The following is a 26820-nucleotide window of genomic DNA, read 5'->3' on the forward strand; positions in this document are numbered from 1 at the left end:
GAGTTTATACACCCTTGCTTTCTCAACCCGTCGTTGACAGGATATCGGTGGGTTGTCGTCATAACGCGATCAATCTGGTTCAGGAAGGTGTCGCGCGGTCGGCTTCTGCGGCGGAGAAGAGCGTCCTCAGTATTGTTTTCGCGCCAACGACCAAACGCAAACGCCATTATTGGCGACGATGGCCTCGTCCGTGCTCCGGTCGCCGGAACTCAAGGAGACCATCGTGTCGTACCAAGAAGGACTACCGCAAGACTTGGCCATCGCCCAGCGCCTCGCGGACGCCGTCACGCTCACGCCGTACCGGCTATTCACGAGCGACGACGAACCAGGATACCTTGCCAACGTCCCAGTCCGGTTTGGGTCGCTACCGTACCTCCAGCGTTTCCCACACCCAACGACCAAGCTTCCTCATCACGCGCTCTTTGTCTCGCCGTGCTACTGCGACCGTGCCCTCGCGCTCCACCTCTTGATTGTCGAAGGCAACGTGGCGCTCGTCCAGCGCTGGCTGCGATGGGATGCCTCGCTGTGTACGTCGGCGACGCTCGAGCTTGCTGCGGCTGCGTCCCAAGGTCCGATTCTGCGTCTTCTCTTCGAGCAGTTTCCAGCGCTGGCCACACCCAAGATGATGGACCTCGTCGCCATGTCGGGCGACCTCCCACTGCTCAAGTGGCTTCACGAGGCGGGTGCTATATGCTCCACCGCCGCAATGGATGGCGCGGCCATGAACGGTCATTCTGACGTTGTCCTCTTCCTGCACTCTGCAAGGACCGAGGGCTGCACGATCGCGGCGGCAACGGCAGCAGCCGTCAATGGTCACGCGTCGGTCGTTCGCTTTCTTCTCGAGCAGCGCACCGAAGGCGTCGACCCGCACCTCCGATTTGCAACTCCGCACGGCGAGCACAAGACGCACAGTGTACGTGGCGAGACGCACATTGCGGCCGTCGACCTCGTTGCAGCAAAAGTCGAGTTGACAGACTCGGCGCTTCAAACGATCGTGGAAAGAGCGGGTCTCGCAGTCCTTCAACATGTCTACGCGCGCGGGTACCTCAAACGAATGACCAAGCGACTGCTGGAGCTGGCGGTTGCCAAGCAAGACCACGCAATGCTGCGCTACGTCCTTCACTGTGTCGACCAAGAGAACCCGCGGCCGCCCAGCGACAACGAGTGGCTGCCAACGTATGCACCGAAGGTACCAAAGGGGGCCCACTCGCTCTCTCGAACGGGTAACGTTGTTTGTCGATTCGACCGATGGGATAGCTGCCAAGTGATGGAGCTGGCTGCGCTCAACGGCGACCTGACGTCGCTGGAGCTCTTGCACAAGAGCCGCCTGCGAGTCGGATCGAGAAATGCCATCGTCTACGCGGCCTACCGCGGTCACATGCACGTGCTCGACTGGCTGAACAAGAACCGACGCGACGGCTGTGGCAAAGACGCAATGGTGCTTGCTATCGCCCGCGGTCACAATGACGTTGTGCGCTGGCTCCACGAGGTATACGGGCTATGGCGAACCCACGCTGCCTTGGCCACAGCAGCCTACATTGGCCACATGACAATGGTAACATACCTCTTGGACATACCGACGGGCGGTGCCGACAATTGGACCGACAAGACCGGCGAATGCTCTCGCGCCGTAGCATCGCTGCCACAACGAGATGGGTACCTTGGCAACTCGGGTGTCGACTACGTCAGCGGGTCGCCAGCCCACTGGGCAGCAAACCAAGGCCACCTCGAGGTTCTTCAGCTGCTCGTCGCTCGCGGCTACGAACTGCCGCCCCGAGCCATTGACCAAGCCGTGGAAAACGGTCACGTGGACGTCGTGCGCTACCTTCACGAGTCGTTTGGCCAACGCTGCGGCCGCCTGCCGATCGTGTTTGCGATCTTGAAGACGCACCTTGACGTCGTCGCCTACGTCCACTCGCGCCGCTGCTGGCAGCTCAGTTTGGATGACGACATCAGAAACATTACGCTCCCCATGCTGCTCGTGGCCACTGCACGCAGTGGTAGCCTCGACATTTTGGCGCTTGTCCACGCTGCTTTTCAAGTACCAACAACGCTACCACCCCGCGTCTCGGAGCGCATGATGATCCGCGCTGCGTCCTACGGCCACCTCGACATGCTCCGACATTTGCACGACGTCTATGGCTTTGGATGGACGCCAATGGCCCAAGAAGCAGCGAGACGACGCGGTCGCAAGAACGTACTGCGCTACTTGCAGACGCTTGGACCCGCGGACGCGTCTGTCTACGACATCGACGACCGAGATTTGTGGCTCGAGTTCGATGATTTTGTCATCGCCATGAGAATGGTCGGCGGACGCCAGCGTATGAGACCCATGTATCAGTGAGCATGCGACTATAAGGAATCGCTAGATACATAGCATGGCCGACTAAGCTCTTATATAACATGTGAACCGCACTGTTATATCTAATCAGTCGTCCCGCGAGTGTTCTTGGATAAGGCGCTGAATGTTCTGCAAGTCCTTGTAGAGGCCCGAGAGTTCCTCTGTCCACTGAAGCGCAGGTAATGCCTTCCCGAGCGCGGCCATGTCGTTGGCGTGGCGCTTGCGGGCGTCAATGTCCGCGGTCACTTGCTTGGCCAGCTTGCGAAGCTCAGTAAGCGTCGACTTTGGCTCGCGCAGCGCATCTTGATGACTGAGCTCCTTATCCAGGAGGTCTACGCGCCACAGTAATCGTATCTCATAGCTCAGAGAGCATGCGTACCTGCGCCCGGTAGCATCTCACGCGGTAGGATCGAGCCCGGCAAGTAGGTGAATTTTTGCTGTAATTTCTCCTTTTCTTCTTTGGAGCCTGGAAACCTACGCCACAATATGCAGCCAATAAATACAAAAGAAGCGGCGGACTTGGAGACGCGCGGGTGGTAGCCTTCGATGCTCGCCTTGATCTGCGCAAGCTCCTTTGCAATGACGTCCTTGGGCCGGCGGTGGATCGGCAGCACATCAATCGCGTGACATTGGTGCTACGACAACCTCCAGCAGTTGAGATTGAAGTGGCGATTTACCGAGGTTTGGTTGCTTGCGCAGGGTGCTGGCACATTGATGGCACGTGCTGTGTTGGACGTTGCGAGCTTGGAGCTGCGCGCATCGCGGGCTGCGACGCCCCCACCGGGAATGAACGGCCCCACGGGCTCCCGCTGCTTGGTGAGAACCTCTGTATGGCAGCGTTAGCCGTTGATGCTTCTACAGCATCAGACGCGCAGTGTACTGGGGTATTTGATTTGCGGCTTGGTATTGCCGTTGTAGAGCTTCTTGAGGAGCCGACCGGCCTCCGTATCCGAGCCAAACGCCCTACGTTCCACATTGTTAGGCTACGCCCCTCGGGTGGTCGCAGACTTCCAAGCCTCGGCGTTCACTTCAACTTCGTTGTTCATGGCGTCAATGACAATGAAGACGGAAATAGACTCGTTCTAATTATGCACCGTCGTCAGCGCTTGACCGTTCCGCTCGTTGTGACGTTGGTCGGTTCCTGGAAGAAAGGCTCGTATGCCGACGTGGCCTTGCGCAGCTGCACGGCGTGTCGGCTCGTACAGGACAGTTTAAACTGTATACAGAATGGCCATGATTACCCCGCCCGTGATACCATCCAATTTTGTGCATTCTGACTTTGTTCTGACCCAAAATGGCGCCGCAACCCGCATTTTCAGATCAACAATGTTGATGTCGGAATTTCAAGTGTAGAGCAATATACAGATATACAAAACTTGCAGCAAGATGTCGACACCACCGACCAAGGCATCATCAATGTTCATACCCCGTCGGGATCATAGGACTGCCGACGAGGCAGCGGCGAGCAGTTGACCGTTGCGAGCGTCGAGCGTTTTACCCTTGTCGGTTGACGACGATCGCCAGGCACTTTTCGACAATGATGGAAGCGCGTCTCGAGAACCTCAAGCGTCACGCGGTCGCGACCAAAGCCGACGTCGACTTCTTCGTCGACGCAGTCACGTCCAGTGCGACGGTCGCCTCGGTCACGTCTGCGATCGAGGCCCTCAGTCTACTCGCACGCACCCCATCCGGGCGATCACTGGTGCTCGATGCCATCCAAGCGGCCGGCGACGCATTCGAAACGGCACTGGCAGCTATACCCACCAAGGACGATACCATGCACCGTGCCTTGATGTACGAACCTAGCTTGTAGCGGACCAGGCTTGAGTTGCGTGGAAATAGCCTTTTGCTGGTTCGAATAGCCGAGTACAAGCTGCGCGCCGTCGACGCGATCGACTTTATGGGCGGCAACGCGTCGGGTACGATGGCGCTGCTGCTGCACGCGCTCTCTGATGCGTCGCTCGTCCAACTCGAGCCGCCGCTGGTGCCCGCGCTCGCCCGCGTGCTCTGCGAGCTCACGCTGCCCTGCGGGTACCCTACCCCCAAGGTATGCGGTGCGTACGTGTCGCCTGTTTGAATGCGTGGTAGGACGACCATGGGGACGTCGACGCCTTTGCGCGCGAGGTACATTTATGTCTATCGAACAATAGACATTTCTGATCGTGTGGCTAGTTGCATGCGCGGGCGGCGGAGCTCGTGGCGTCGAACGGGTTGCACAAAGTCCTGAACGGCCCGGTGTTTCGCCACTTGAACGCGGGCTTGCTCAACGCGTACTCGGACTCGACGACACTCCATCTCGCAATGGACTCGGTGCTCGGCACGATCGAGTCGTTCGCGTTGCTATTGACGGACGTGCCGCTACGCACGTCGTTCGTCAAATACATTTTGCTCTCCTCGGGGCTGCTCCACGACTGCCTCGTGCCCTATTTTCTCGTCGTGCTTACACTCCACCCGGTGAGCGCGGCCGCACATCCCACCGAGCCGACTTGGTTTCAGTACAAGGATGCCGCGACCGGGTACTTGATTTTGCAGTTGTATCATCGTGGACAACTTGTCTGTTGTGGTGTAGACATCCCTACTATTACAATTGCAAGACGCACGAAACGCGGTGGCAGCTCCCGCCCGGCAACTGCGTGACACCGGCGCGCAAGATTCAACTGCACGTGCGCTGTCTCACGCACTGGCTACGGCTGCTGGTCGCCTTGACGTTCCAAGCTGCGTCGATCCACACGACCGCCAGTCCGCTCACGGAGCCATATCTGAACGAGTGGCTGCGCGGCCTCTGCACCGCCGTGCTGGATGCACCGACCTCGTCAGGTAGACGAGAACTCGAGCGCCGTGAACTGAACACATTCGACTTGCACTAGCGACGCACCCGGTCGTGCTCTTCTTCCTCGAGAACGGCGCCGCGTTCCACTACTTTCTTTCCATCTTGATCAACATTGACGCTTTTCAGCACGCCGTGTACAACAACAACAACCAAGTTGCGCGGCTGCTGGCGCTTCTCTGCGCACCGCTCGACACCCGCACGCGTTTCCACGCGAAATTTGTACTTGCGTCCAAGAAAGGCCTGCACGTGCTTCGTGACAAGCTCTCGTTTACGCTCGTCCTTGGGCTCTTGCAAGCGCCGGAGGTGTATTTCATGGCCCACCCCCAGGCCCTGCCGCAGCCCAAAGAGCGTGTACGACTATCATCGCCTTGTTGTAGTCTGTACCATTCTGATGGTGCATTGCTAGTGGGACCAGTACATTGGCAACGACGCCCACGCTATCTACTACTACAACGTCACGACGCACGAGTCCGTGTGGGTACTTCCGCCGCCATTGCCGCTCGGGTGGATCGTCGTGTGGTGCGAAGACTACGAGCAAGGTTACTTTTACAACTCGGTGACGCGGTCGTCGTCGTGGGAGCGCCCGGCCATGACCGAGCCCGAGCCGCCGAGCACGGTGCACCTTGCCGCGCCTGTGGGTACGCCTCCTACTTCATATAACCCGGTCCAGAAAGGGTGTATAGATGCAACGTTTGAAGCCTACAGTGAACGCGTTATGCTCGAGTGGGTCGCGACGGCCATGCAGTTTCGCGGCCGTCGGCGCAGCGTCGCACCGACAAGCATCGGGCAGCACGCTCCGGGGCATCGCCGGCCCAGTGTCGTCGCCCACGACCTCGATTACCAAGGACTCTCGCGCCTCCACGCACCGAAAATGTGCTCGTATCGGTCGTGGCTTTTAGTCGGTGATGATGGCCGTAGGCTGCCGCCCGTGCGCGACAAGAAGATGTTTCAACAAGAGAACGGGCCCAAGAGCCCGCCGGCTGCGACGATTCCCGCCAAGTTTCTCTGCCCCATCAACCACTCTCTCATGCTCGAGCCCATGTATTCACCCGAGACCGACTTGACGTACGAGCACCAAGCGATCGTGCACGTCGTTCAAGACGGCGCTGGCGTGTGCCCCGTGACCCAGCGCTCCGTGGTAGAACGCTCGACACCTCAACTGATGCGGACGAAGGACACATTACTGTAGGATGTTCGCAAATTGGTGCTCAACACGGCGTTGCAGCAAGAGATTCGCGCGTTCCAGGCGCGTCAAGCCGACCACGACGCTGTTGTGGCCCTCTGAGCCAAGGGAAACGAGAACCTAGCTCTAAGCTCATTCCAAAGACGTATTGTCATCGCTTTGTTGACAGTCTGTACATTGTATTCCATTGCGGACACTGGTTGCAGCCTTGTGCGAGGCCGGGACCCTGGGTCCATTTCTGAGTTTGCCACTTTTGTCTTTCGGAAAAGCCGTCGACGCAAGACGGTGCCACCTTGTGGGAGTAGTCGCGGAATGTACCACCCCTTTCCGCTCTACTTTGCACGGTTGATATCTCCAGTGTTGCAGCGCACAGCCTTTCTCAGTCTCGTATTAATCGGTTCGAGGCGGTTGGCGATGGTTGCTGCTGTCTGTCCCACATACTAGTACTCTCGTGCTCGTTATATCATTTCCAACCTTGCCACCAGCATGTCCCTATCGCATGACCAACACCGCCTTGGGATTCGCAGGCCGACGCTTTACACCTTGACGACACGTAGACTAATAGATTCGTCCATGGAGATGTCGAGGGCAGTCGATGCGCGCTGCAACGCCACTCAACGTCCTTTCTACGGCAAACCCGCAAGTGCACTTTGCCCTTTTGGCAATGTTCTATTTTTACATAATCCCATGAAAATACCGCGCTATTTTCGCCGTTTCTAAACTTAGCAAGGCGCGCTTTTTGAGAAGGAGGCCCATCATTGCCAAGGTTCAGCGCTACCGCACAAGCGATGGCCTTCCTCCCCAACTGGCAGCAGCCGTTCTACACGCCCGTGCTCGTCAAGGTACACTGCGATAGTCTGCAATGGTCCTCAACGCGCTCCATTGCGTAGCCGCATGGGGTCGTGATCGAGTCGGGCCACGTATGTGTTGAACCCGACTGCGGCCTCGTCTTTGAGGACGCGCAGGGTCTCAAAGACCACGTGACGCAGCACACGTGGGGCCCCCACACCGTGCAGACGCACGAGAACGGCGCCAAGACCTTCCACTGCCTCGGGTGTGGCAAGGCCATGACCGACCGCAAGGTAGACGTGTGCACTCGTTCCTAGCTCAACCGCCGATGTAGGTGCTTCGAAAGCACTTGCTGACGCACCAAGAGAAGCGGTTTCTATGTACGTTTGACGGCTGCGACAAGAAATTCTACGAACGCGCCAAGCTCAAGCGCCACATGCTCGTGCACACCGGCGAGAAGGCCTTTCGGTGCACGTTTCCGGCGTGCGACAAGCACTTTGCGTACAAGGCGAACCTCAAGACGCACCTGCGCACGCACACAGGCTTGAAGCCGTTCCCGTGCCTCTTCCCCGGGTGTCCGCGGACCTTTGCGCAAGCCTCCAACCGCAATTCGCACATGCAGACGCACACACGGGCGTCGTCAAAAGCATGGGCGGGCGACGCCAAAGAGACGCCGATGCTCACGTCGTCGTCGTCGTCTTTGAATGCGATGGCCCCGTTCAAACTGCCGCCGATGGACTTGTCGCTGCAAGACTTCCTCGGACCGATGGACCCGATGCTGCAACGCATTCCAACGCCACGCTTTGCCAAGACCCCGAGCACGTCGAGTTGCTCTGTGTCGGGCAGTCACATGCCGAGAGCGCAGTTGTCGCCGCTCGACTTGTCGCTGGACGGACTCAAGTCGAGTGAGCTCTACAACATGCTGCCGACGCCCGGCTCGTTCCTCGGCGGCAACCTCTTCAGTTTTGACCCAGCGTCGTAACCTCGTGTTGGAGGCCCCATTTTTAATACACGGATGAATGACGTCACTTTGTCATTATGTCTACTCTTCCGTCGACTCGCGCGACGCACCAATGTCGATCGTCCAGACACTCGCCTTGTCCTTGAAGAGCTTTTGGACGGCGCCCTTGTCGGTCTTGGACGACAGGATCGCCCCCGAGCTCGAGAAGACTTGAATTTGCGACGGCGCGGTCGACGCGACCTCGTCTGCATCAAAGAGGAAGAGTGCGCATTTCCATTTGATCTCGTCAAAGCCACCGGAAATCGACTCGAGCTGCAGCTCGAGCGTCCGTGTCGCCTTGTCGCCCTTGCGCCGCAACGTCAACGTCGATGTCTACACAATGTAGGATACAATCAATTGTACACCAATTGGCCACAAAATACCTTGGTCGAAGGTTTGCTCCACCCGGTGCGGAGCCCCGAGAAGCCCAATTTTGACGAAAACTTCTTCATGAGACCGGACGACGACGACGTCGGTGCAGGCACGAGCGATCCGGACGCTGTCCGTGTCATGCGCGGCCCGGCTTCGTCGGTACCACCATCACTGGCCGTCTCCCACTCGGCTTCCGACCCCGAGTGCCGGTCACCGTCACCGCTGGCCGACGCCGTCGTCGCAAACGATGTGCGCTGGAGCTTGGAGATGGACGCACCCGTCGGTGTGAGCACGCGCAACGCAGCTTTGCTGTCGTCGGCTGCCGTATCGGGCTTGGACCAGTTGAGGAACTGCCGCGTGAGTGACGACCCTTTACTCGCGTCTTTCGACTGCTCGGCGATCGACGCCTGCGCCGAGAGCGCGGCTTGCTCGGCGATCGAGAGCATCGCTTTCGTCGCAGCGTCGGCAAACAGCGCCGCCTGGAGCGAGTGGAGGCCATCGAGAATGACCGTCTTGTCGTTGGAGCAGAGCTGCGCTTGGTGCGCTGCGTACGCGGGCGAGTGCTCGAGGAAGAGGCCGTGGCGCACCACCGCCTCTTGGACCTTTTGGGTCAGCGCAAACTTGGCCTGCTTGAGGCCAAACGCGACGTCATGGTCCCGCGTCGTGTTGGAGTCGATGACAATGTGCGTCGACCGGAGCGACGCCGTCAGCGGGTCGAGCAAGGCTGAGCACACCACCGGTTTCTGCGTGCTTTCCTAATAGAAGACGAGCACGATAAGAGAATGCAAGGATATCGGTTCGTACAAAGTCGATCGAACCGAGCACGTCTTGGGTCGTCAGCATCGAAAGTGACTCGGTCGGCGTTGCTGCTGGTACCGGAAACGCCGCCGCAAACAACGCCTCGGCGGTAGCCACCGGCGGCGTGGCCTAGCACACACATGTTACTTGACATTCACGGAGGGATAGAAGGTAGAAGCGTACGGCGGGTGGCGCAAAGGAGTCAAAGCTCGAGGCGAATCCCGCGCTCGTCGCGGGCGCTTCAAAGCTTGCGAAATCGTCGTCGGCCTGCTCGCCAAAGTCACCGAACGCATCGTCGTCGTCGTCGTCGTTGCCAGCCCACGCCGACGACTGGGCGCCCCAGCCGCCGTCATTCGCCGGGGCGGACGTCGCCCACTCATTCGCTGGCGCCTTCTCCACGGCCACAAAGTCACCAAAGTCGTCGTCCACCGGCGTCTCTTGCTGCACCTTGGCAGCGCCCGCGCTCAGCCACGACGACGTTGCGTTCGTAGCCACCGTGCGGACAACCGCAGCGCGCTCGGTCCACGGCGCGGTGTTGCCCAAATCGGCCGGCGCGGGTGGCGACCACGCACAGCTGTCGGTTGAAGTAGACGACGGGACGGCGGGCGTCGACGGTAGCCACGGGTTGCTCCCCGTCGTCGCGACCACCGGCGTCGGGGCGGCAGGCGCAGTGAACCACGGGTTGCTTGCTGCTGCCGATAAGGCTGGCACGGCAGGTGCGGTCGCCCACAGGTTCTCAAACCCATCGTCGTCGTCGTCGTTCTTGGTGGTGGTCGTTAGCCACGGGTTGGTCGGTTGCGCCGGCGGGGGACTGGACTGCAACCACGGGTTGCCGTCGTCGAGGGTCGAGTCGTGCGGGGCTCGGTCTGTGTCGGCAGCGGAAAGCCACGGGTTGGTGGCCGTCTCGTCGGGCACTGGCTCTTGAAGCCACGGATTCGACGTCCCACCGACGTCGTCGTCATGTGTTGAAAACGTATTGTCGGCGACGACCGTCGTCGACTCGGTCTCAAAGGCGGCGACATCGTTGCCACTGGCCGAATGAGGGCTCGTGCTGGATGGTGCGTCGTCAACCGGTGCGTTTTGCTCGAGCCACGGGTTTGACGCGACGGGTGACACTGCATCGTCGATTGAGAACACGGCCGTGTCGTCTTCCTGCTGCACCTCCGTGGTACTCTGCTGCCACGAGCTGGCTGTAAACGCTTCGAACGAGATCACTGTTGTGTCATTGACAAACGTCGAGACGTCGGTGTCGGCAGCAACCGAGAAGTCCGTGTCGCCAGCAACGGAGAAGTCAGCAGCCGAAGAATCCACCCACTCGCTCGGCGACGCGACGACGATTGGGGCTTCCACAGTGCTATTTGTATAGTCTTCTGGCGCCTCGATTGGCTCATCGACGGCTGGTGCAACCGGTTCGGCAAAGATCGGGACTTCACCGGCGTCGCTGGTTGCGCCCGCTGTGTTGACACCGGGCGTGGTGTCGTCGTTCAGAGCCGCCGCGTCGAGTGCAGCGTCAGGAGTCGACGCTCGTGCCGCCCAGTCGTCCGTCGCCGTCTTCTCCGCGACAAGGTCGTCGTCGGACGGGGCACTGGCGGTCGTCGATGTGGCAAATGCCGCATCAAGGGCTTCGTGGTGCGCGGCAGGGCTCCCGACCGAGAGTGTTTGGTCCGAGTTGGATGCTGTCCAGTCGGTCGTCGTTTCTTCGTCGTCATCGTCCACGGAGCTCGTGACGGTAAACTCGACTGTCGACGCCGACGGTGACGGCGCTACCATCATCATCGGGTCGTCCAGCTCGCGCTCGGACGCAGGGCTCACGAGATCTTGGTACACAGAGCGGCTGTCCTCCGTGGCCATGTTGGAGACGTCGTCGCCAGCCTCGGACGTCAACGTCTCGGTCGCATCGTTATCGGCTGGGTTCATGAACGAGAAGAAGCTGTGGCCTGCCGGGCTCGAGACGTTGCTCACTGCTGCGAACCGGTCGGGCGACGACGGTTCGCTGAACGCCACGTACCCGTCGTCGTCAGAAAGCCCGACGTCCTCGTACGCGTCGAGGTGCGACACGACCTGCGACACGGGACTCACTAGGTCTTGGTACACCGAGTGGCTGTCTTCCGTCGCAAAGTTGGACACATTGTCATTGTAGCCAAGCGTACCGGCGTCGTCGGTTGGAAGAACAGTTGTCTCGTCATCGGTGGCCGTTGTCGGCGCGCCCGCGTCGACCGACATCGCAGTCGATGTCGTAGAAATGGTGTCATCCTCGGCCGTCGCAAACGCGGCGGTGTCGACCGAGGCAGTAGTCATAGTGGGCACGCCGACTCCGTCGTCGATGACTTCTGCTGCTTCGATGACGTCTGCTGCTTCGATGACTTCAGCTTCTTCGACGGCAACTTGGACGACGACTCCTGCCTCCTCGTCGTCGTCAATGGAGAACTGGCCCGCGGTAGCGTCGACAAGGTGCGTCGGTGCGGAAATGTTCTCGTCATCACACCGCAGCGATGACACTTCCTCGGGCTCGAGAGCGGTGGTCAACGTCGGTTCTGGGACCTGATTGTCGTCGGTACTGTCGTGAGTGGCGTCATCATAGTGTACTTCATCCGCCGTTGCGGCCGGCTCGAGCGGTGCAGCGCCGTCGGTGTCGTGGTGAGCCGCATCGTGATCGGGTACTTGGTCGTGCAGGGTGTGCTCTTCGACAAGGTCTACGCCAGTGCTATCGCTGGACAGGGCGTTGATGGACTCCTTGCTCACGACCGCATCATCTATGACCGTACTGTCTTTGTCGTCCATGGTCAGAGGCGTCGGAGGCACCGCAGCGACGTCGTCGCCAACTGCAACGGCAGCAGGCGCATCGAGAACACTAGTGGCAGTGTCGGTCTCTTCGTCATCGTCGAGAAAGCCACCGACGTCCTCGCCGATGACCGGCGCTGATGCCAGGGCGCTGTCATCGCAAGGCGCACAGTCCGCCGTGACGACGCTGGCGTCACTGTATGTTGCAGCCTCGAGGAAGCCATCAACATCGTTGCCGATCATCGTCGAAGCGTTGTCATCACTGGCGGCAGTCGCCACGTCGATCTCGCTGCTGTCTTGTTCGTCGGTCTCGATACCGACGTTGGTCGTCTCGTCGGGGGCTGCACCATCCTGGAAATCGCAGTCCATCGGGACGTTCAAAGTTGCTGCAAAGGAGAGCTCGGTCGTCTCGTCGGCGGCGGCAGGCGAGTCGGACACAACAAAGGTCGCTTCAATAGCCGACTCGTTGTGGACAGGCGACGGAATCTCAAAGGCGGACGGCGCCATGACGCTGGGTGCGTACTCGGGCTGTGACGGAAACGACGACGACGCACTGGGTAAGAGAATTCCTTGCGACGACGCGTCGGCCGCGAACGGATCGGGCCCTGCGGGCGCCGGCGAGTCGAGCGCGATAAAGTCGTAGGACGCCGTGGCTGGAGGCTGCGCGCGGGGCGAGTGGACCCAGAATTCGCGCAGATCGTCCGAGAAGTTGAGGTCGTGCGTGACGGGCGCGACCGTGGTCGCCGCCGGCTGCGAGAGACCGAGGAAATCGTCCCACATGCTCTCGCGCGCCGGAGCCGCGACCGGCGCGGCGTGACTGCTGCCTGTCGACATGAACTCGACGAGATCGTCGCCCCACGAGAGCCGCCCAGTCGTGGCGTCAGTGGCCGGCGCGCCAAAGGCGTCGGGCGCAGCGGCGCTTGGCGCCACCGAGTCCCATGTAGCCGTCGATGGCCCAAGGTCGCCCTGCAGCAGGTCGACCGATGCGTCTAATGGAGCCGTCAAGGCTGCGCTGGACTCGCCAAAGATGTCGTCGATGTCCTTGATCGCCGAGATCGTCGGGGCGTCCTCCATCGCCTCAGCCGCCTCAAGTGTCGGCGATGAAGATGGTAATGATCCGGATACAACACCAACCATCCGGATAATCTTGCCGCGCCAACGCAACCCGAGTTCCGTTCATGGCGGCTGCGACACCGCCCACGCTGGCGCGCAAGTCGATACAATAGGACTTAGACTGCGTTCGCTAGCAGTTGCTTCGTACGGGGGTCTGAGCATGCGCGAGCGACCTATCCGGGCAGCTGTAACTACTCGAGCACCACACCACGCATCGCGACAGTCGACCTCGAGACAACACCGTATTTTCAACGGCAGAGAGCGTCCCGGTGGGATCCTTGGCGATATTACGTCGGCGTAGTGCTTTGAACACTGGTTGCTTGCTGCTCTATCGACTCATTCGAGTGCTCCTTGAGCTAGTTGACGTCATCGCTCCGCATCGCTGCTCGGCCACCGCCCGCAGGAAAAAGCGCTTGTGGTGCTGCCACGCGTAGCCGGATACGTGCCACTTGCGCAATCGTTTTATCCGGATGGCGGCTGATTGCGCATTTGCTGGAAGATCGCAGCGTCCGTGGCGGATCACCATTTCTGAATTCGCTACACCATGTCCACGAGAACCTACCAGATCGCCGTCCTGCCCGGCGATGGCATTGGCCCCGAGGTCTGCGCCGAGGCCGTCCGCGTCCTGCAGACCATCGGCGGCCTCTTCAAGCACCAGTTCGCCTTCCCGACTGCGCTCTGCGGCGGCGCTGCGTACGAAGCCCATGGCTCGCACCTCCCGCAGGCGACGATCGACCTGGTCAAGGCCTGCGACGCCGTGCTCTTTGGCTCTGTCGGCGGGCCCACGGACGCCCAAGAAGACCCCAAGGTACATCGGCGAAGATGACAACTTGCATATGCAATCGCTCATGCTGCATCTAGTGGAAAGACGCGGAGAAGAACTGCATCCTCGGCCTGCGCAAGAACTTCAACCTCGCCGTCAACATTCGCCCCGGTACGCACGACGAATATGCTGCCGCATAGACACTCATGCATGCGATAGCCAAGATCTACTCGATGCTGCCGGACCTCTCGCCGCTCAAGCCGAGCCTCGTGCAGGCCGGCGTCGACATGGTCATCGTGCGCGAGCTCGTCTCGGGCATCTACTTTGGCGAGCACTCGACAACCAACGGCGTCGCGCGCGACGTCATGATCTACTCGGAAGACGAAATCCGCGTCCCCGTCACCTTTGCCTTCGAGACCGCGCGCCACGTCCGTCCATTCTCCTTTTTCTGCACGAGGCTCATGTGATCGTAGCGCGCCAAGCGACTCACGGTCGTCGACAAGGCCAACGTGCTCGACTGCAGTCGCCTCTGGCGCAAGGTCACCAAGGAAGTCGCAACGTCGTACCCCGACGTGGCCGTCGACTACATGTACATTGACAACGCCGTCATGCAGCTCATCAAGAACCCGTCGCAGTTTGACGTGATCGTCACGGGCAACATGTTCGGCGACATCCTCTCGGACGCCGCGTCCGTCTTGCCCGGGTCCCTTGGCCTCATGCCGTCGGCCAGCCTCGGTACCGCGTGACGATCTTCGGCGCTTCGTTCGCTCATACTCTCCGGTTCTTAGGCGATAAGATTCACCTCTTCGAGCCCATTGGCGGGTCGGCGCCCGACATTGCGGGCAAGGGCATTGCCAACCCGATCGCACAGATCCTCTCGGGCGCGCTTCTGCTGCGCTACTCGTTCCAGATGGAAGCCGAAGCCGCGCTCATCGAGGCGGCGGTCAACGCGGTCCTCGAGAGCGGTCTCCGCACCGGCGACCTGACGCAAGACCGGACACACGCCGTGGGCACCAAGGCCATGGGCGATGCCATCGTCGCTCACATCACCGCGCTCTTCCACGCGTCGCATTAACTACTCCTCATGAATACAACCTCCATATCCCCATCATCTACGCCACCCTTTCAGAAAGGCAGAAGAGAAGAGAAGACAGAGAACGCATTCAAGGGTGGCCGACGCTCCGTAGCGCGTCGCTCTTTGAGATGGAAGAGGTCGCCATACGCTTGTGCGTCAACTATGCGGCCACCAAGAGGCCAAGGCGGTCCTTGTAATACTGCGCGTGGTCCGGGTCGATAGCTTGAAGCGTGTGGTACACTTCGACGCAGCGCGCAATCGACTCGTCGGCGCTATCCATCCATCCCGGTGAAGTCAATTCGACAGTGGAAGCAGCAAGAAGTACCTCTCTGCATCGTCAGCGCGCTCAACGACTGCTTCCTTCTCGAGCACAAAGGCCAGCGTCACCTACACAGAGGATGGGTTTGAACAGCGCACCATGGGTGATCAAGGAAGGGCTACCAGCGCCATCTTGGACTCGGGCTCGAGTTCCACGAGCTCTTCGATCCAGCTCACTTGCTCCTGGAGCAGTTCGTGCAGCGTCATGTGCATGCCATGGTCGTCGTCAAACTCATTGTCAATCGCGGGGTCGTTCGTGTGGTCGTTGGACGGCGGCGACTTGATGAGCGACTCGACGACCCACCGGTAGTAGAACCAGTTGCTTTGGTCGTCCGGCTCGGTAAAGACCGCTTGCTTGACGAGCTCGATCTCCATCATGGCGACTTCGAGCGGCAGCGGCGACGGCAGCACGAGCGTGCGTTGCTGGAAAGCCGAGTAGTTGCTAAAGTTTTGCTCAATCTTGGTCATTGTGAACGCCAGCACGTCGTCGAGGGGCGTCTTGGCCACGCGCGTCACGACGCGGCGGTAGTTCCAACAGTGGAAGTTGCGCTCGTCCTTGTTCAGAAGGAGGTCGCAGAGCCGCAGCTCCGTTGGGAGGTCGGCCATGCCCTGCTTGACGAGCCACTCGCGCTGGAACCACGCCGAGTAGCTCTTTGGGTTCTTCATGAGCGCCTCCTGCGTCAAGGCGCACTCGGCCTCGCCAAGCGCTTGCTTGGCGCTCGCATCGGCCGCGATCAAGTGCTCGATCGTCGCCCGGCGATACGCCCACACGATCCAAAATTCGGGGTTGAGCGCGACCACGTACGCCGACAGCTGCAGCGACGCCACGTCAAACTGCCGCGCCTTCTTCAGGGCCATGACTTGCGCCGAGACCTCCTTGTACTTGGCGACGAGCGCGACCATCGCGGCCTCTTCCTCGGGCGTCTGCGCCACGTCCGACTTGCGGATCCCGTGCATGTTGCAAAAATATGGCATTGCAGCGAGCCAAATCAGGATGCCCGGACCCTAATGTCCTAATTAGGCTATTTTGAACCAGGCATGCTCTCGTCGGGTGCGCGGCTCGCTGCCAGGGAGAGCACCAAGGACGACGGGTCGCTCGCCCGCCCCGGGTACCTCGCGCAGCTCGTGGCTGAGTGCACAGCAACGACGACGCCGCCCGATGCCAAGCTCCAGTGTGTGGCCCACCTCGCCAACTTTGGCTACGACCCGATCAACTACATGCATCTGCTGCGCTTGAACGTCCTGGACCTCTTTGTCGATGTGCTGGACGAGGCCCTGCAATCGCCATCGGCAACCGAGATGACAACGTCGTTTGCACGCTTGGCGATGCAAGGGATCTGCAACGTGGCGGCCGACCCACGGTTTCAGGTCTTGCTCATGCAGAACGATGCACTGCCATTGGTCGTCGCCGCTAGTCAAGTCGAGGACAAGGCGACCCGCGTGTCAGGTCTCACAACGCTCTTCTTCCTCCTCGATGCACCGCCCAACGTCGTGCCCGAGGCTGCGCTGCGCAAGGACGCGTCCATCCACGCGGTTGTCGCGGTTGCGGCTCGGGCATCCGAGACGGTGATCGCCAACACGGGGCAGGCCTTTCTCTCGCGTTGCGCTGAGCTTGCGGCCGACGACGCTCTCGACGAGGCTGCCATGGCGCGATAGCAACATGCAAAGGTGTTATTTACACGCGAATATAGCAGCACTGTACAAAAACGGCTTGTTTACTCTTCCAAGTCGGGCAAGTCGTCGTCGTCCGAGTCCTCGTCGTCCATGCCATCGGGCATCATGCCGGCGCCCTGCTGGGCCATCATCTGGTTGATGTCAAAGCCACCGCCGCCGCTGAGGGCGCTCATGTCAAAGCCTTGGTCGTCTTCGGCGTCGTCTTCGTCGACGTACTTGTTCCAGTCGACCTTGACGTTAGTCTTCTCGAGCGTCTTGTCCTTGAGAAGGTGCGGCCAAAACTCGGCCTCCTTGTCCTTCTTGAGGATGTAGAAGTGCACGTTGCGCGCCGTCGTCGCCCACTTGGACTCCTTCGCGGCCGTGTCCACTTCGTGCATAAAGTCCAGCGTCACCTCGTACTTTTGCTGGTTGCTCACGCCCGTAAACTTGAGGCTCGTGTTGGTCAAGGTGACCTTCTCGTCCTTGACGTCCGGGAGGTCGATCGTCACGTAGAGCGAGTCGGCGCGCTGCGCCCACTTGACGGGCGCCCACAAGGTCGTTTGGGTCATTGGAATTGACTTGAATACTGACGCCACCTCACCACCGACCGAACCAGGTTTTTTCCAGAAGCCAAGTCCGGATCCGGATAAAGCAACTGAAAGATCGCAACACAGTCGCAGGGACAAGTCAACCCGCTGGTTGCATGGACGGGCCAGTGACGCTGAGGCACGCGCACGACCTGGCACGAGCGTACTTGAATGGCCAGTACTGTCGTCCTGGTCATTGCCGACGCCATTAGCTGCCGGTGGTGCCACATCCGGCGGGCGGAAGTATCTCGGCGCATCATGCCATAGCCTTCGCGAACGTGCTTTGATGGCCGCCGACCATCACGATGCTAGACTGTCTCTTCATGCAGCAAGACCAAGTCAAGGACAAGCAAGTCATTATTGAAACAGAGGGTGGCTTAGACGAGCACGATGCGGCGCATGCTCGACGATGACGGGGGCGTAATGTACTGGACGCGCTGCGCAGCGAGATGCCAGTTGAGGCGGGCAATGGCGACGCAGAGTAAGAGGGCTTGGATTGTCTCGGCACAGCCGATCGCATACCAAAAGCCGGTAAGGCCCCATGCAAGCGAAATGGGCATGAAGACACAGAGCGGAATGAGCACGCAGATGCGGCCGAGCACCGAGACGATCGCGACCACGTCGCCCATGGCTAGCGCAACGAGGGCACCGCCGAGCAAGGCGCGGGCGAGCGTCGCCGCGACGCCAAACACAAACACGTCCAGTGCATTAGCGCAGAGCGCTTGCACCGTCACATCGCGCGTCCAGAGCGAGACAATCGCGGTCTGCAATGGCAGCAAAAGACTGAGCAGCACGAGCGTCGCGCCGCCAACGACGACGGTCCCGAGCGAGAGCACGCGCCGGGCACTGCGCGCGCAGCCTTGACCAAGGTACCGCGTCATGCGCGCTTGCGTCGCGGCGGCAGCGCCGTGGATGACAGCCGAGATGACGCCAAAGAGGCCGAGGAGGATTGCGTGCGCGGCGGCAACAGGGTACCCGAGGTAGCCCGAGAGCGTGCCCATGAGCGTCAACGGCACATAGTCCATGGCGGCGGCGGCGCCCGACGGCACGGCGAGCGCCGCAAACGTGAGAAAGTAGTCGTGCTCGATGCAAGCCCACGACCAGCCGCCCCAAAACTTGGCATGATACCGCTTCCACAGCAGCGTGTACGCGGCAAAGACGCCGAGACGAAAGACGGTGCTCACCGCGCCGGCCATGGCTGCGCCAGCAACACCATACGCGGGCACGAGCAGTAGCGTCGCCGCCAGATGCACCAACACCGCCGCAAAGCTCGCGACCGTTGTGGGTACAACGACGTGGTGCGTGTCAAAAAAGGCCGCAAGTGCACAAAAGAGGTAGTCGGGCACGACGCCGAGGCTGGCCACTTGGGCGTACGTACGCCCGAGGCGCACGGTCGCCGCGTCGTCGACCGAGAGGCCGATCATGTCGCCGACAAAGTAGTGCCACAGCATCACGGGGATGGCGCCGACGAGGGCAAAGACCAAGGATGTTTGCAGCCACGTGCCAAGGAGCACGTTGTAGCCGGCGCCCTTGGCCTGTGCGCAGAGCTTGGTCACGACCGCGATCGCCGCGTGCATAAAGGCCGTCGGTAGACCGATCCACGCTTGGGCGAGCGCGGCGGCCGCGAGCTCGCGCGTGCCCAGATGCCCAAGCACCGCCGCCGTGATGAGCGTGAGGAGGTGCCGCGGCAAGCTGCGCACCGAGAGGCGCAGTGCGAGGAGACTCACGGCGCCGAATTCACGATGCAAAGGTAGCACGACGTGCGGTTGGATGCCATCTTCGTACTGGAACGGCGCGGGTGGACTTATGAGCGTCGAGGCTTCGGACGCCATGAGGGTGTCGAGAACGAATATGTGCCAAAATGAAGTGCTGGGAACGGGTCGCAGCCAATCGGCATCGCCCAGATGGCTACGGACTGCTGCACGAAACACGCACAAGCAGCCTATCAAGGCACACCGGCTGCCACGTTCGCGCCAAGTTGCAAGTTGATACACCAAGTTGGCGCGCGATTCGATCGCCGCCACGTGGTGGCTTGTCGCGCCGCCACGAATTCAGTCGACTTGGGTCCTGCAGCATTGACTAATTGACCGAGTTGACTCGTCTTTCGATTCCTGTCTCGTACACTTGTAGTCGCAATGTCTCTGTCTCGTACCGCGGATGCTGCAAAGTGATGCGCTCACTCTGTGACGCCTGCAGGCTGCCACGTCAGATCGTCCCGGAATCGCCACACAGCATCCATCGAACCAACTGGGTTACACATGTGGCATGTGCCACCTTTAGAGACCTAAAAAAGGCGTTTGCCATAAATAGATAGGGGTGTTGAAGCGTGGCGTTCACTAAAAACCTGAGGAAACCGACTTCAACATCATGAGTCACTATGTGACATACAAAATGCGAGTATTGTGAAGATGTCATTATTCAGCGGTTGTTCAAGTCGGGTACATTGGCGGTGAGTGGGCTTGGTGGGACTGCACCACCGGGGATCCACGGGTCGATTCAAAACAAATTTTTAAATATATCGTTTTGTTTGTATGCAAGTCGTTGAAAATGAATATTAATATGCATCGTGACGATTAAAACCAAAGATCGCCACTTGCTTCAACGTGGCACGAGCGCATTGCCAGTTTGCCTTTTCACCGCTAAGAAATGACAGCCAAGAAGAACTCGAGCGAGCACTCGTCGCTCCTCAAGGCCGAGGTGGAGATGTATGGTACGACGGACAAGAAGACGGACGATGCATCGTCGCCGGTCGTCCCGATGCCCGACGCCATGATCCCCGTGAGCCAAGAGATCCGCGAGCTCACGAGCATGGCCGTCCAGCTCTCGATGCGGCAGATGGTGCGTCAAGCCATGACGCTCACGGACGCGGCCTTCCAGGGCCACATTGGCACCAAGCAGCTCGCCGGCGTCGCGCTCGCTGGCATGTGGATGGGCGTGCCGTCCGCCTTTATCCAGTACTCGATCCAAGCGATCCCAACGTTATGCGGTCAAGCATACGGCGCTGGCAACAAGGTGCTCGTGGGCATTTGGCTGCAAACGGCCGTCGTCTTTGCGATCGTGACGTGCATCCCGGTCATGATCTACTACATGTTTGTTGGGCGCATGATTGCCTTGACGATGGACGACGCCGAGACCGTACGACGCTCGTTCGCAAGGGCGAGACTCTCATTGCAATGGCTAGGTCTTCTACGGCAGTGAGTTTGCCAAGGTCATGGCGCTCGGCTTGATCCCGCAGTTCATCTACAACGCGTGCGCGTCCTACTTTGCAGCCCAAGGCATCATCATGCCGGCGACCTTGTGCAGCGGCACGACGATGCTGCTCAACATCTTCTTCAACCAGCTCTTCATTTACGGCGGCTTTGGCTACGACGGTCTTGGCTTCATCGGGTCGCCGATCGCGACCGTCACGAGCACGTACCTCCAGCTCATTCTCTTCCTCCTCTACACAGTCGTGTGGAAGAAGTACCATGTCGACTACTGGGGCGGCTGGTCCACCGAGTGCCTCAAGCGCGAGCGGATCAAGATCTTCCTCTCGCTCGCTGTGCCCATGGGCATGTCGTCGGTCGTCGACTGGAGCTCGGCGGCCGTCGCGTCGGCCTTCTCGGGCTTCCTCGGGCCGCAGATTGCGGCCGCCATGTCGGTGCTCAACGGCATCTATGGCGTCGCCAACTCGTGCGTCTCGGGCTTCTCGATCTCGACGCAGATCCGCATGAGCCGGTACCTTGGCCAGGGCCACGCGGTGGCCGCGAAGCGCGTCTTGCTGCTCGGCGCGCGCATCGTCATGTGCTCGGCGCTCGTGCTCATGACGACCGTGTACTTCCTGCGCAACTTTCTCTTCCGCGTCTGGAGCAACGACCCCGAGATCAACGAGCTCTGCGCGTCGTCGCTCGTGTTTTTCATCCTCTGCGTCATGGTCGCCTTTGGCCGCTTCCTCCTCACGGCGTCGATGAACGCACTCTCGATGGCCGACGTCAACCTCGTCGCCAACAACATTGCGTCGTGGTGCATCTACGTGCCGTTGAGCTACCTCTTGCCCATCACGCTGGCCATGGGCATTGATGGCTTTTGGATTGCCGATACGCTCGGCGAAATGTTCAAGTTCGTGGTTTTGGCGTTGGGTCTCCTCCGTGTCGACTGGCAAGCGCGCGCCGAGCAGGCCATGGTCGCGGCCGAGAAGCCCGACATGATGCGGCCGGACGAGGAAGAGACGCGCGAGCTGGTGGCGTACAGCAACGAAGCACTGACGCCCGGCAGCGGCCGGTCGCCGTCCGTGGCCTTTACGACGCGCACACCGCACACGCCGACGCTCATGCAGCGCGCCATGTCGCTCACGCCCAAGCGCACCAAGCACATCTAGTTGTCTACATCTTCCAACGTGTTGATCTCGAAACAACCGCGTTCTTATTTGTGTGGCTACACGGGTGCTTCCGGCTCTATCGGTAGCAGCGGTGTCCATGCCCCGTTGACGTCACTGGCGGTAGGCAGCGCGACCTTGGTCGACTCGTAGCGTCGGTCCGTCGGCGTCTCGTCACGAGGTGGTACCATGGGTGACAAGAGTTTGGTTGAGCCCCGGTCGTCCGTCGGTGACACGACCGTCGGCGCGAGGAGCCCGCGCTTGGATGAAAACAGCCGCGACTGCGACAGAAGCTTGACTGGCAGCCTGCGTCGGGAGGATGCTTCCGTCGACGCTGTCCCATTGGCGTTGGTTCGGTGGGCGCCCGACAGCTTGCGCCGGGGTTTCCGCCCCGGTAGGAAGGCCACAAACGTGGCCTCGGACGACGTGCCGGAGGGTGGCTTGGCGCTAAAGATGCTTCGAAGCCCGAGGAGCCGAATCGCGTTGCTGGCCTTTTCACGCGCGGCTTCGGCGGCCATTATCTGCGCCGCAAGGGCTTTAGCCACGCGGACGTACGACTCGACTTGGTCGGCGAGCGGCGTCTTGGGCGGCGTCGGGCGCTGCTTGAAGGGCACGACGTGCGACGACCGAAACGGCAACTTGGACAAGCGCGGGAAATGCAGTTGCTGCAGAAAGGCCGGCACGCGCCACTTGGTCTTCTTGGGCCGACCACTAAGAAGGTGCTCGTAGATGGCGACCGTCACCTGAAAGTGCTCGATCGCGGCTGTCCACTCGGACTTTTGAATCATGACAAGCCCCGTGAGGTACTCGATCTTGCACTGATGCAACGTGATGGCTTCGTCGTTCGACGACTGCTGAAGCGACGGCCCACGCGACAGAAGTAGCGCCGAGTACCGGTCGCTCGCGCTGGCCAACGCCGACTGCCGGCCACTCGACCCGCTGAGCGCCGACCCCGCTGCCGCCGTGTCGGTCAGCGCCAGGACGTCACCGGCGGCCGTGAGACATGTAAGGGCAAAGTCTGAGACGCCGCGCAAGAGGGCTTCTTCGGCACCGCGGCAGTAGTAGTCCATTGCATCCGTATACATGCGGCAGCGCGACTGATGGTACGCGAGGTGGTTGTAGTACTGGAAGCGCGGTAGGCGGTGGCTGGGCACTTCGCATTCGAACCAGTTGGCAAACACCTTGTGGATGACCTCGCGCTGCGACGGCAGCATGACGTTGTAAACGACGGCGCGGGCTTCGGACGACGTAAACTCGATCGTCTCGTTGTGCTTGTCGAGCTTGAGGATACCGGCAAGTTCGAGCGGACCGAGGCCGTTGAGCGCTTGCAGCGTCACGGTTTGCGCAAGCAACCGCGTCGAGCCGCCATCGGCGCTGCCGTCACAGGACGCCTTTGGCGCAAAACTGCTGTCGGCCTCCAAATCGAACACCTTTCGTAGCACAAACGAGAGGCAGTCGAGCGAAACGTACTCGAGGCCGACGCTGGCAATGCGCAAGGCGAGCTGCGAGATCATCGAGAGCGAGTCGTAGTGGTACGTGACTTTGGCGCGCGTTTGCACCGACACCTCCATGTCGACGTCGTGGATGTCCTTGTGAACGTGGCAGACGCCGCGCGTGACGTCAATCTCGATGGCTTCGACTTCGAGGAGCCGCTCCATGAGTGTGATCGTGTCCCGCGGGTTGCCGTGCGCGCGGCTGTGCACAAACTCGAGCAAGTACGAGTTCATGATGGCGATGCCGTACCGATGACTGAGAAAGAGCGACGTGTCTCGAAGACTCAAATTGCTCAGCTCCCATCGGAAGGTCACGGGCGCAATCTCGAGCTTCTTGAACGCGTCGTGGGTCGGCGTTGCGTCCGTGCGGTGCGCCACCACCACCGAGATGTGGCTCGAGACGGTCACGGCGGTCGCGAGGAGGTCCCAACTTTGCCCGTCGACCCACTGCGCGTCGTCGACGACAAAGAGAAGCGGGCGACTCATCGACGCTTGCTGGAGGATCGCGACGACCATCACGATAAGCTCCTTGAGCAGCGCGTCCTTGTTCGCGGCAAGCGCGAGGGTATAGTTGTTCTCGGGAAAGCAGTGCGGAATAAAAAAGTTGAGCAATGGCAGCAGCTCGGGCGAGAGCTTCCCCGACTGCACGATCGAGTTGACGAACGCCAGGCCGCTGCCGAGCGCGACGGATTGGTCGATGCGCACAGACGAGACGAGTGACTCGACGCGCGACCGATCGACGTCGTCGTCGTCCTCGTCGTCGTCCTCGTCGTCGTCTTCTTCGTCGTCGTTGGCGCCGTCGTTCTTGCCCGCGACGGTACCCGGCAACCGCGCTTTGTCCGTGTTGACAACAATGACATCAGTTGCGCGACTGACTGCCGTCGGTGCTATGGAGTTGGTCCGCCACGACACACCACGAGTGAGTGTGTTTAACGTCAAGGTCCGCGTGCTACTGGCTGGTGCGAGCGCCCGGCCGCTGCCATTCGGTGATCGGTCGGGGCGAGCAGCGTTGTTGTGATCGAGCACCGAGAGCCGACGCCCGAGGACGACGAATCCAGCGTCCGACTCTTGAACGCCGTGGGCCTTGACACGGTGCGTGCCGCAGATGATGGTGCTCATGAGCTTCTTCCAAATGTACAACGGTGTGTTCTTCTCGACCGAGTCCCCGGCAGCGTAGACGACATTGGGGTGGACTTTGTTCAAATGGCGCAAGAGGCATGACTTGCCGACACCGGTGGGCCCCCGAAGTAAAATGAGCTGCTTCTGCAGCGGGTCAAGGATTTGTCCCGACGACAGTTGTAGCGAGTCGGTCGACTGAAACCGAGCCGCAAAGCCTTGAATGCGCTTGATGACGTTGTCGTAAATGTCGGGCGACAAGAAGATCTCTTCGTGGTCGAGCGGGTGCGCCTTGTTGTCGGTAGTCGCATCTCGGAAGACGCGAAAGACGGCGATCGTCGTGCCTTTACCCTTGACGAGCACCTGCGACCCTTGGCCAAACTCAAAGAGCGTTGCTGTCGCCGACTGCGTCGCTTCGTCGCAGAGGATTTGGCCCGGCGACGCCAACGACATGAGCCGCGCCGAGAGGTTGATCGTGTCGCCCACGACGGCATACTCGGCTCGCACTGCACTGCCTACAACACGCGTGAGCTTGAAACGAAGAAAGAAGCTCTGGACCAATGCTGCCGCAAAAGGCTGGCCCGGACGTGATGCTACATGACGATCAAGACAGCGTAGAGGACGCAGTTGAAGTACCCAATGCAGGCTTTGACGCCTTTTTCCTGAAGGTACAGTGCCATGCGAATGCCATGGAGAGCTACATCAAAATATGGGAATTCAAAGTGCAAAGTCACAAGTGCAAAGTCCAACTATCGATCGATACCGTTGTTTTCGTGGTAGAACGGGGGTAGTCCGACAATGACGATGGCGACGGCGCCCTTGTCATCAATGAGGAATTGCCGAATCGTAGCTACAAAGCATTTATCATCATCGATCCCACAGAACAGAGGGAGAAATCGCACCGTGCACACGGTAGGCGGCGTCTTGCACGGCGCAGAGGCAGCGGTGCACCTCCAAGAGCTGCGCTTGCGGGTCCGTGATTGTCAAGATCTCGCTGAACTTGATGAAGATCGCTGTGATCGAGCGCATGCCGTTGATCACGAGCTTGCCTTTCCCAAGCGAGAGCGAGATGCAACCCGGCACGTACGACTTGATGAGCGGGATGAGGTCCCCCGAGAGCTCCAACGGCGGCGTTGGATACACGCGCGGCGAGCTGCTCTCGAGGTTATCAATGCGGTAGTTGCCCGTGAGTAGCAGCGTCGATTGCAGCTCAAGATTTTGAATCGCGGCAGACGCTAGCAGTGTGTGGTAGCATTCGGACGAGACCACGAGCTCGCCTTCGCCCGCATCGTGTTCGGCCATGGACATTTGCTGGTTAGCGTGGCCCGCCACGTAAAACTCCCACCGATTCAAAAGCCCACCGACGTGATTCCCCGTGACGGTGCTGAGGCCCATACCTACGTGCATACCGAGCCGGTGGCTTCCCGCCGGTTGACCCCGCAGCATGCCAAGGACTTTGAGCGCACACAGTATCGCCGTGTGCACGAGCTGCCCGTGGTCGACGACAACGGGTGGTGTACCGTCACTGGAACTTTGTTCCGACGACTCGGTCTCCCACATGACGATCATCGCATCGCCGGCAAACTAGACATCTTCTCAGCGCCATGGCAACGACAATATTGTTTGTACTTTGATGATGTCACCGTTGTGCTCGGTGATGATTTCAATCACGGGGGCTACTCGAGATGAGTCAAGCATTCGACAGTAATTCGTACCGAGTGTTTGGTTGAGAAGCCGCGTGAGTTGCTCGACCGCCATGCCCGTCCGCGCCGGCATGCTTTTCTTGGCCGACGCGTCACCCGTCGAGCTGTGCCGCTCGGCAAAACTCGTCTTATCGCCAACAATGCTGCCGCGCTTGTCTGTCGACGGTGCGGCGTCATCAACGTCGTGGAGGCCGGAGCGCAGCGCGACCTTGTCGGACGCGGTGCTCACACGCCGATGGCTCGCCGACCGGGAGATGTCGAGCTTCCCACTCACGCTCGTGCGCATCTTAGCCTCCGTGCCCGTCGGCACGGGCATTCGGTGGGTCTCTTCCCGTGCGAGGCGGTCGGCGAGCGTGGAGAAGCCCGAAATATCAAAGAGGGCGACGACCGCGGTGAACGATTTCAGCGCCGGCGCTTCAAGCTTGGCGCGCGTTGCAATGTAGTTGGAGAGCACGATGCGAGGCACGTAGCGGGAGAGCACGTCGATCTCCTTCTTCTCGTCCCGTGTTATCCTCGTCGCCCGCGCCTCCATGGAGCCGTCGTGAACTACG

At 60.3% G+C, this 26820-nt stretch overlaps 12 protein-coding genes across 12 annotated transcripts; 6 read left to right on the forward strand and 6 right to left on the reverse strand.

Annotated features, from left to right (window-relative positions):
- Positions 1 to 178: 178 nt before the first annotated feature.
- Positions 179 to 2428, forward strand: SDRG_09800 (hypothetical protein; the record flags this gene model as incomplete). Its single annotated transcript, XM_008615752.1, has 1 exon — positions 179 to 2428. One exon carries the CDS (start codon positions 179 to 181, stop codon positions 2342 to 2344), a length of 2166 nt encoding a protein of 721 aa, XP_008613974.1. The 3' UTR covers positions 2345 to 2428.
- SDRG_09801 (hypothetical protein) lies at positions 2371 to 3454 on the reverse strand. Its single transcript, XM_008615753.1, has 6 exons — positions 3350 to 3454; positions 3222 to 3304; positions 3019 to 3167; positions 2861 to 2976; positions 2721 to 2815; positions 2371 to 2673 (listed from the first exon to the last, which is right to left on the reverse strand). Exons 1-6 carry the CDS (start codon positions 3385 to 3387, stop codon positions 2429 to 2431), a joined length of 726 nt encoding a protein of 241 aa, XP_008613975.1. The 5' UTR covers positions 3388 to 3454; the 3' UTR covers positions 2371 to 2428.
- A 424-nt stretch (positions 3455 to 3878) lies between these two features.
- On the forward strand, positions 3879 to 6511 carry SDRG_09802 (hypothetical protein; the record flags this gene model as incomplete). Its single annotated transcript, XM_008615754.1, has 10 exons — positions 3879 to 4135; positions 4184 to 4388; positions 4430 to 4465; positions 4514 to 4857; positions 4911 to 5158; positions 5209 to 5522; positions 5578 to 5809; positions 5855 to 6044; positions 6090 to 6309; positions 6361 to 6511. The coding sequence occupies 10 exons, from the start codon at positions 3879 to 3881 to the stop codon at positions 6454 to 6456; spliced, it is 2142 nt and encodes a 713-aa protein (XP_008613976.1). The 3' UTR covers positions 6457 to 6511.
- A 578-nt stretch (positions 6512 to 7089) lies between these two features.
- On the forward strand, positions 7090 to 8172 carry SDRG_09803 (hypothetical protein). Its single transcript, XM_008615755.1, has 3 exons — positions 7090 to 7196; positions 7245 to 7436; positions 7478 to 8172. The coding sequence occupies exons 1-3, from the start codon at positions 7143 to 7145 to the stop codon at positions 8123 to 8125; spliced, it is 894 nt and encodes a 297-aa protein (XP_008613977.1). The 5' UTR covers positions 7090 to 7142; the 3' UTR covers positions 8126 to 8172.
- A 13-nt stretch (positions 8173 to 8185) lies between these two features.
- On the reverse strand, positions 8186 to 13168 carry SDRG_09804 (hypothetical protein; the record flags this gene model as incomplete). The annotated part of the gene is made up of 4 exons (XM_008615756.1): positions 8186 to 8476; positions 8527 to 9270; positions 9320 to 9442; positions 9497 to 13168. The coding sequence occupies 4 exons, from the start codon at positions 13166 to 13168 to the stop codon at positions 8186 to 8188; spliced, it is 4830 nt and encodes a 1609-aa protein (XP_008613978.1).
- A 514-nt stretch (positions 13169 to 13682) lies between these two features.
- On the forward strand, positions 13683 to 15078 carry SDRG_09805 (3-isopropylmalate dehydrogenase). The gene is made up of 5 exons (XM_008615757.1): positions 13683 to 14015; positions 14069 to 14141; positions 14190 to 14398; positions 14444 to 14705; positions 14759 to 15078. The coding sequence occupies exons 1-5, from the start codon at positions 13752 to 13754 to the stop codon at positions 15043 to 15045; spliced, it is 1095 nt and encodes a 364-aa protein (XP_008613979.1). The 5' UTR covers positions 13683 to 13751; the 3' UTR covers positions 15046 to 15078.
- Positions 15079 to 15205: 127 nt separating this feature from the next.
- SDRG_09806 (hypothetical protein) lies at positions 15206 to 16338 on the reverse strand (the record flags this gene model as incomplete). Its single annotated transcript, XM_008615758.1, has 3 exons — positions 15206 to 15317; positions 15371 to 15432; positions 15487 to 16338. The coding sequence occupies 3 exons, from the start codon at positions 16336 to 16338 to the stop codon at positions 15206 to 15208; spliced, it is 1026 nt and encodes a 341-aa protein (XP_008613980.1).
- Positions 16339 to 16384: 46 nt separating this feature from the next.
- Positions 16385 to 17203, forward strand: SDRG_09807 (hypothetical protein). The gene has a single exon (XM_008615759.1). The coding sequence runs from the start codon at positions 16402 to 16404 to the stop codon at positions 17017 to 17019; it is 618 nt and encodes a 205-aa protein (XP_008613981.1). The 5' UTR covers positions 16385 to 16401; the 3' UTR covers positions 17020 to 17203.
- SDRG_09808 (hypothetical protein) lies at positions 17079 to 17585 on the reverse strand (the record flags this gene model as incomplete). The annotated part of the gene is made up of 1 exon (XM_008615760.1): positions 17079 to 17585. The coding sequence occupies one exon, from the start codon at positions 17583 to 17585 to the stop codon at positions 17079 to 17081; it is 507 nt and encodes a 168-aa protein (XP_008613982.1).
- A 357-nt stretch (positions 17586 to 17942) lies between these two features.
- On the reverse strand, positions 17943 to 19487 carry SDRG_09809 (hypothetical protein). The gene has a single exon (XM_008615761.1). It carries the CDS (start codon positions 19433 to 19435, stop codon positions 17981 to 17983), a length of 1455 nt encoding a protein of 484 aa, XP_008613983.1. The 5' UTR covers positions 19436 to 19487; the 3' UTR covers positions 17943 to 17980.
- A 747-nt stretch (positions 19488 to 20234) lies between these two features.
- SDRG_09810 (hypothetical protein) lies at positions 20235 to 22021 on the forward strand. Its single transcript, XM_008615762.1, has 2 exons — positions 20235 to 20738; positions 20785 to 22021. The coding sequence occupies exons 1-2, from the start codon at positions 20250 to 20252 to the stop codon at positions 21958 to 21960; spliced, it is 1665 nt and encodes a 554-aa protein (XP_008613984.1). The 5' UTR covers positions 20235 to 20249; the 3' UTR covers positions 21961 to 22021.
- SDRG_09811 (hypothetical protein) lies at positions 22017 to 26801 on the reverse strand (the record flags this gene model as incomplete). Its single annotated transcript, XM_008615763.1, has 7 exons — positions 22017 to 25081; positions 25125 to 25159; positions 25203 to 25263; positions 25330 to 25416; positions 25469 to 26150; positions 26196 to 26242; positions 26282 to 26801. 7 exons carry the CDS (start codon positions 26799 to 26801, stop codon positions 22017 to 22019), a joined length of 4497 nt encoding a protein of 1498 aa, XP_008613985.1.
- Positions 26802 to 26820: the final 19 nt, after the last annotated feature.

Source organism: Saprolegnia diclina (genome assembly GCF_000281045.1).
Source record: "Saprolegnia diclina VS20 unplaced genomic scaffold supercont1.32, whole genome shotgun sequence".
NCBI classification, from domain to species: Eukaryota; Oomycota; class Saprolegniomycetes; order Saprolegniales; family Saprolegniaceae; genus Saprolegnia; species Saprolegnia diclina.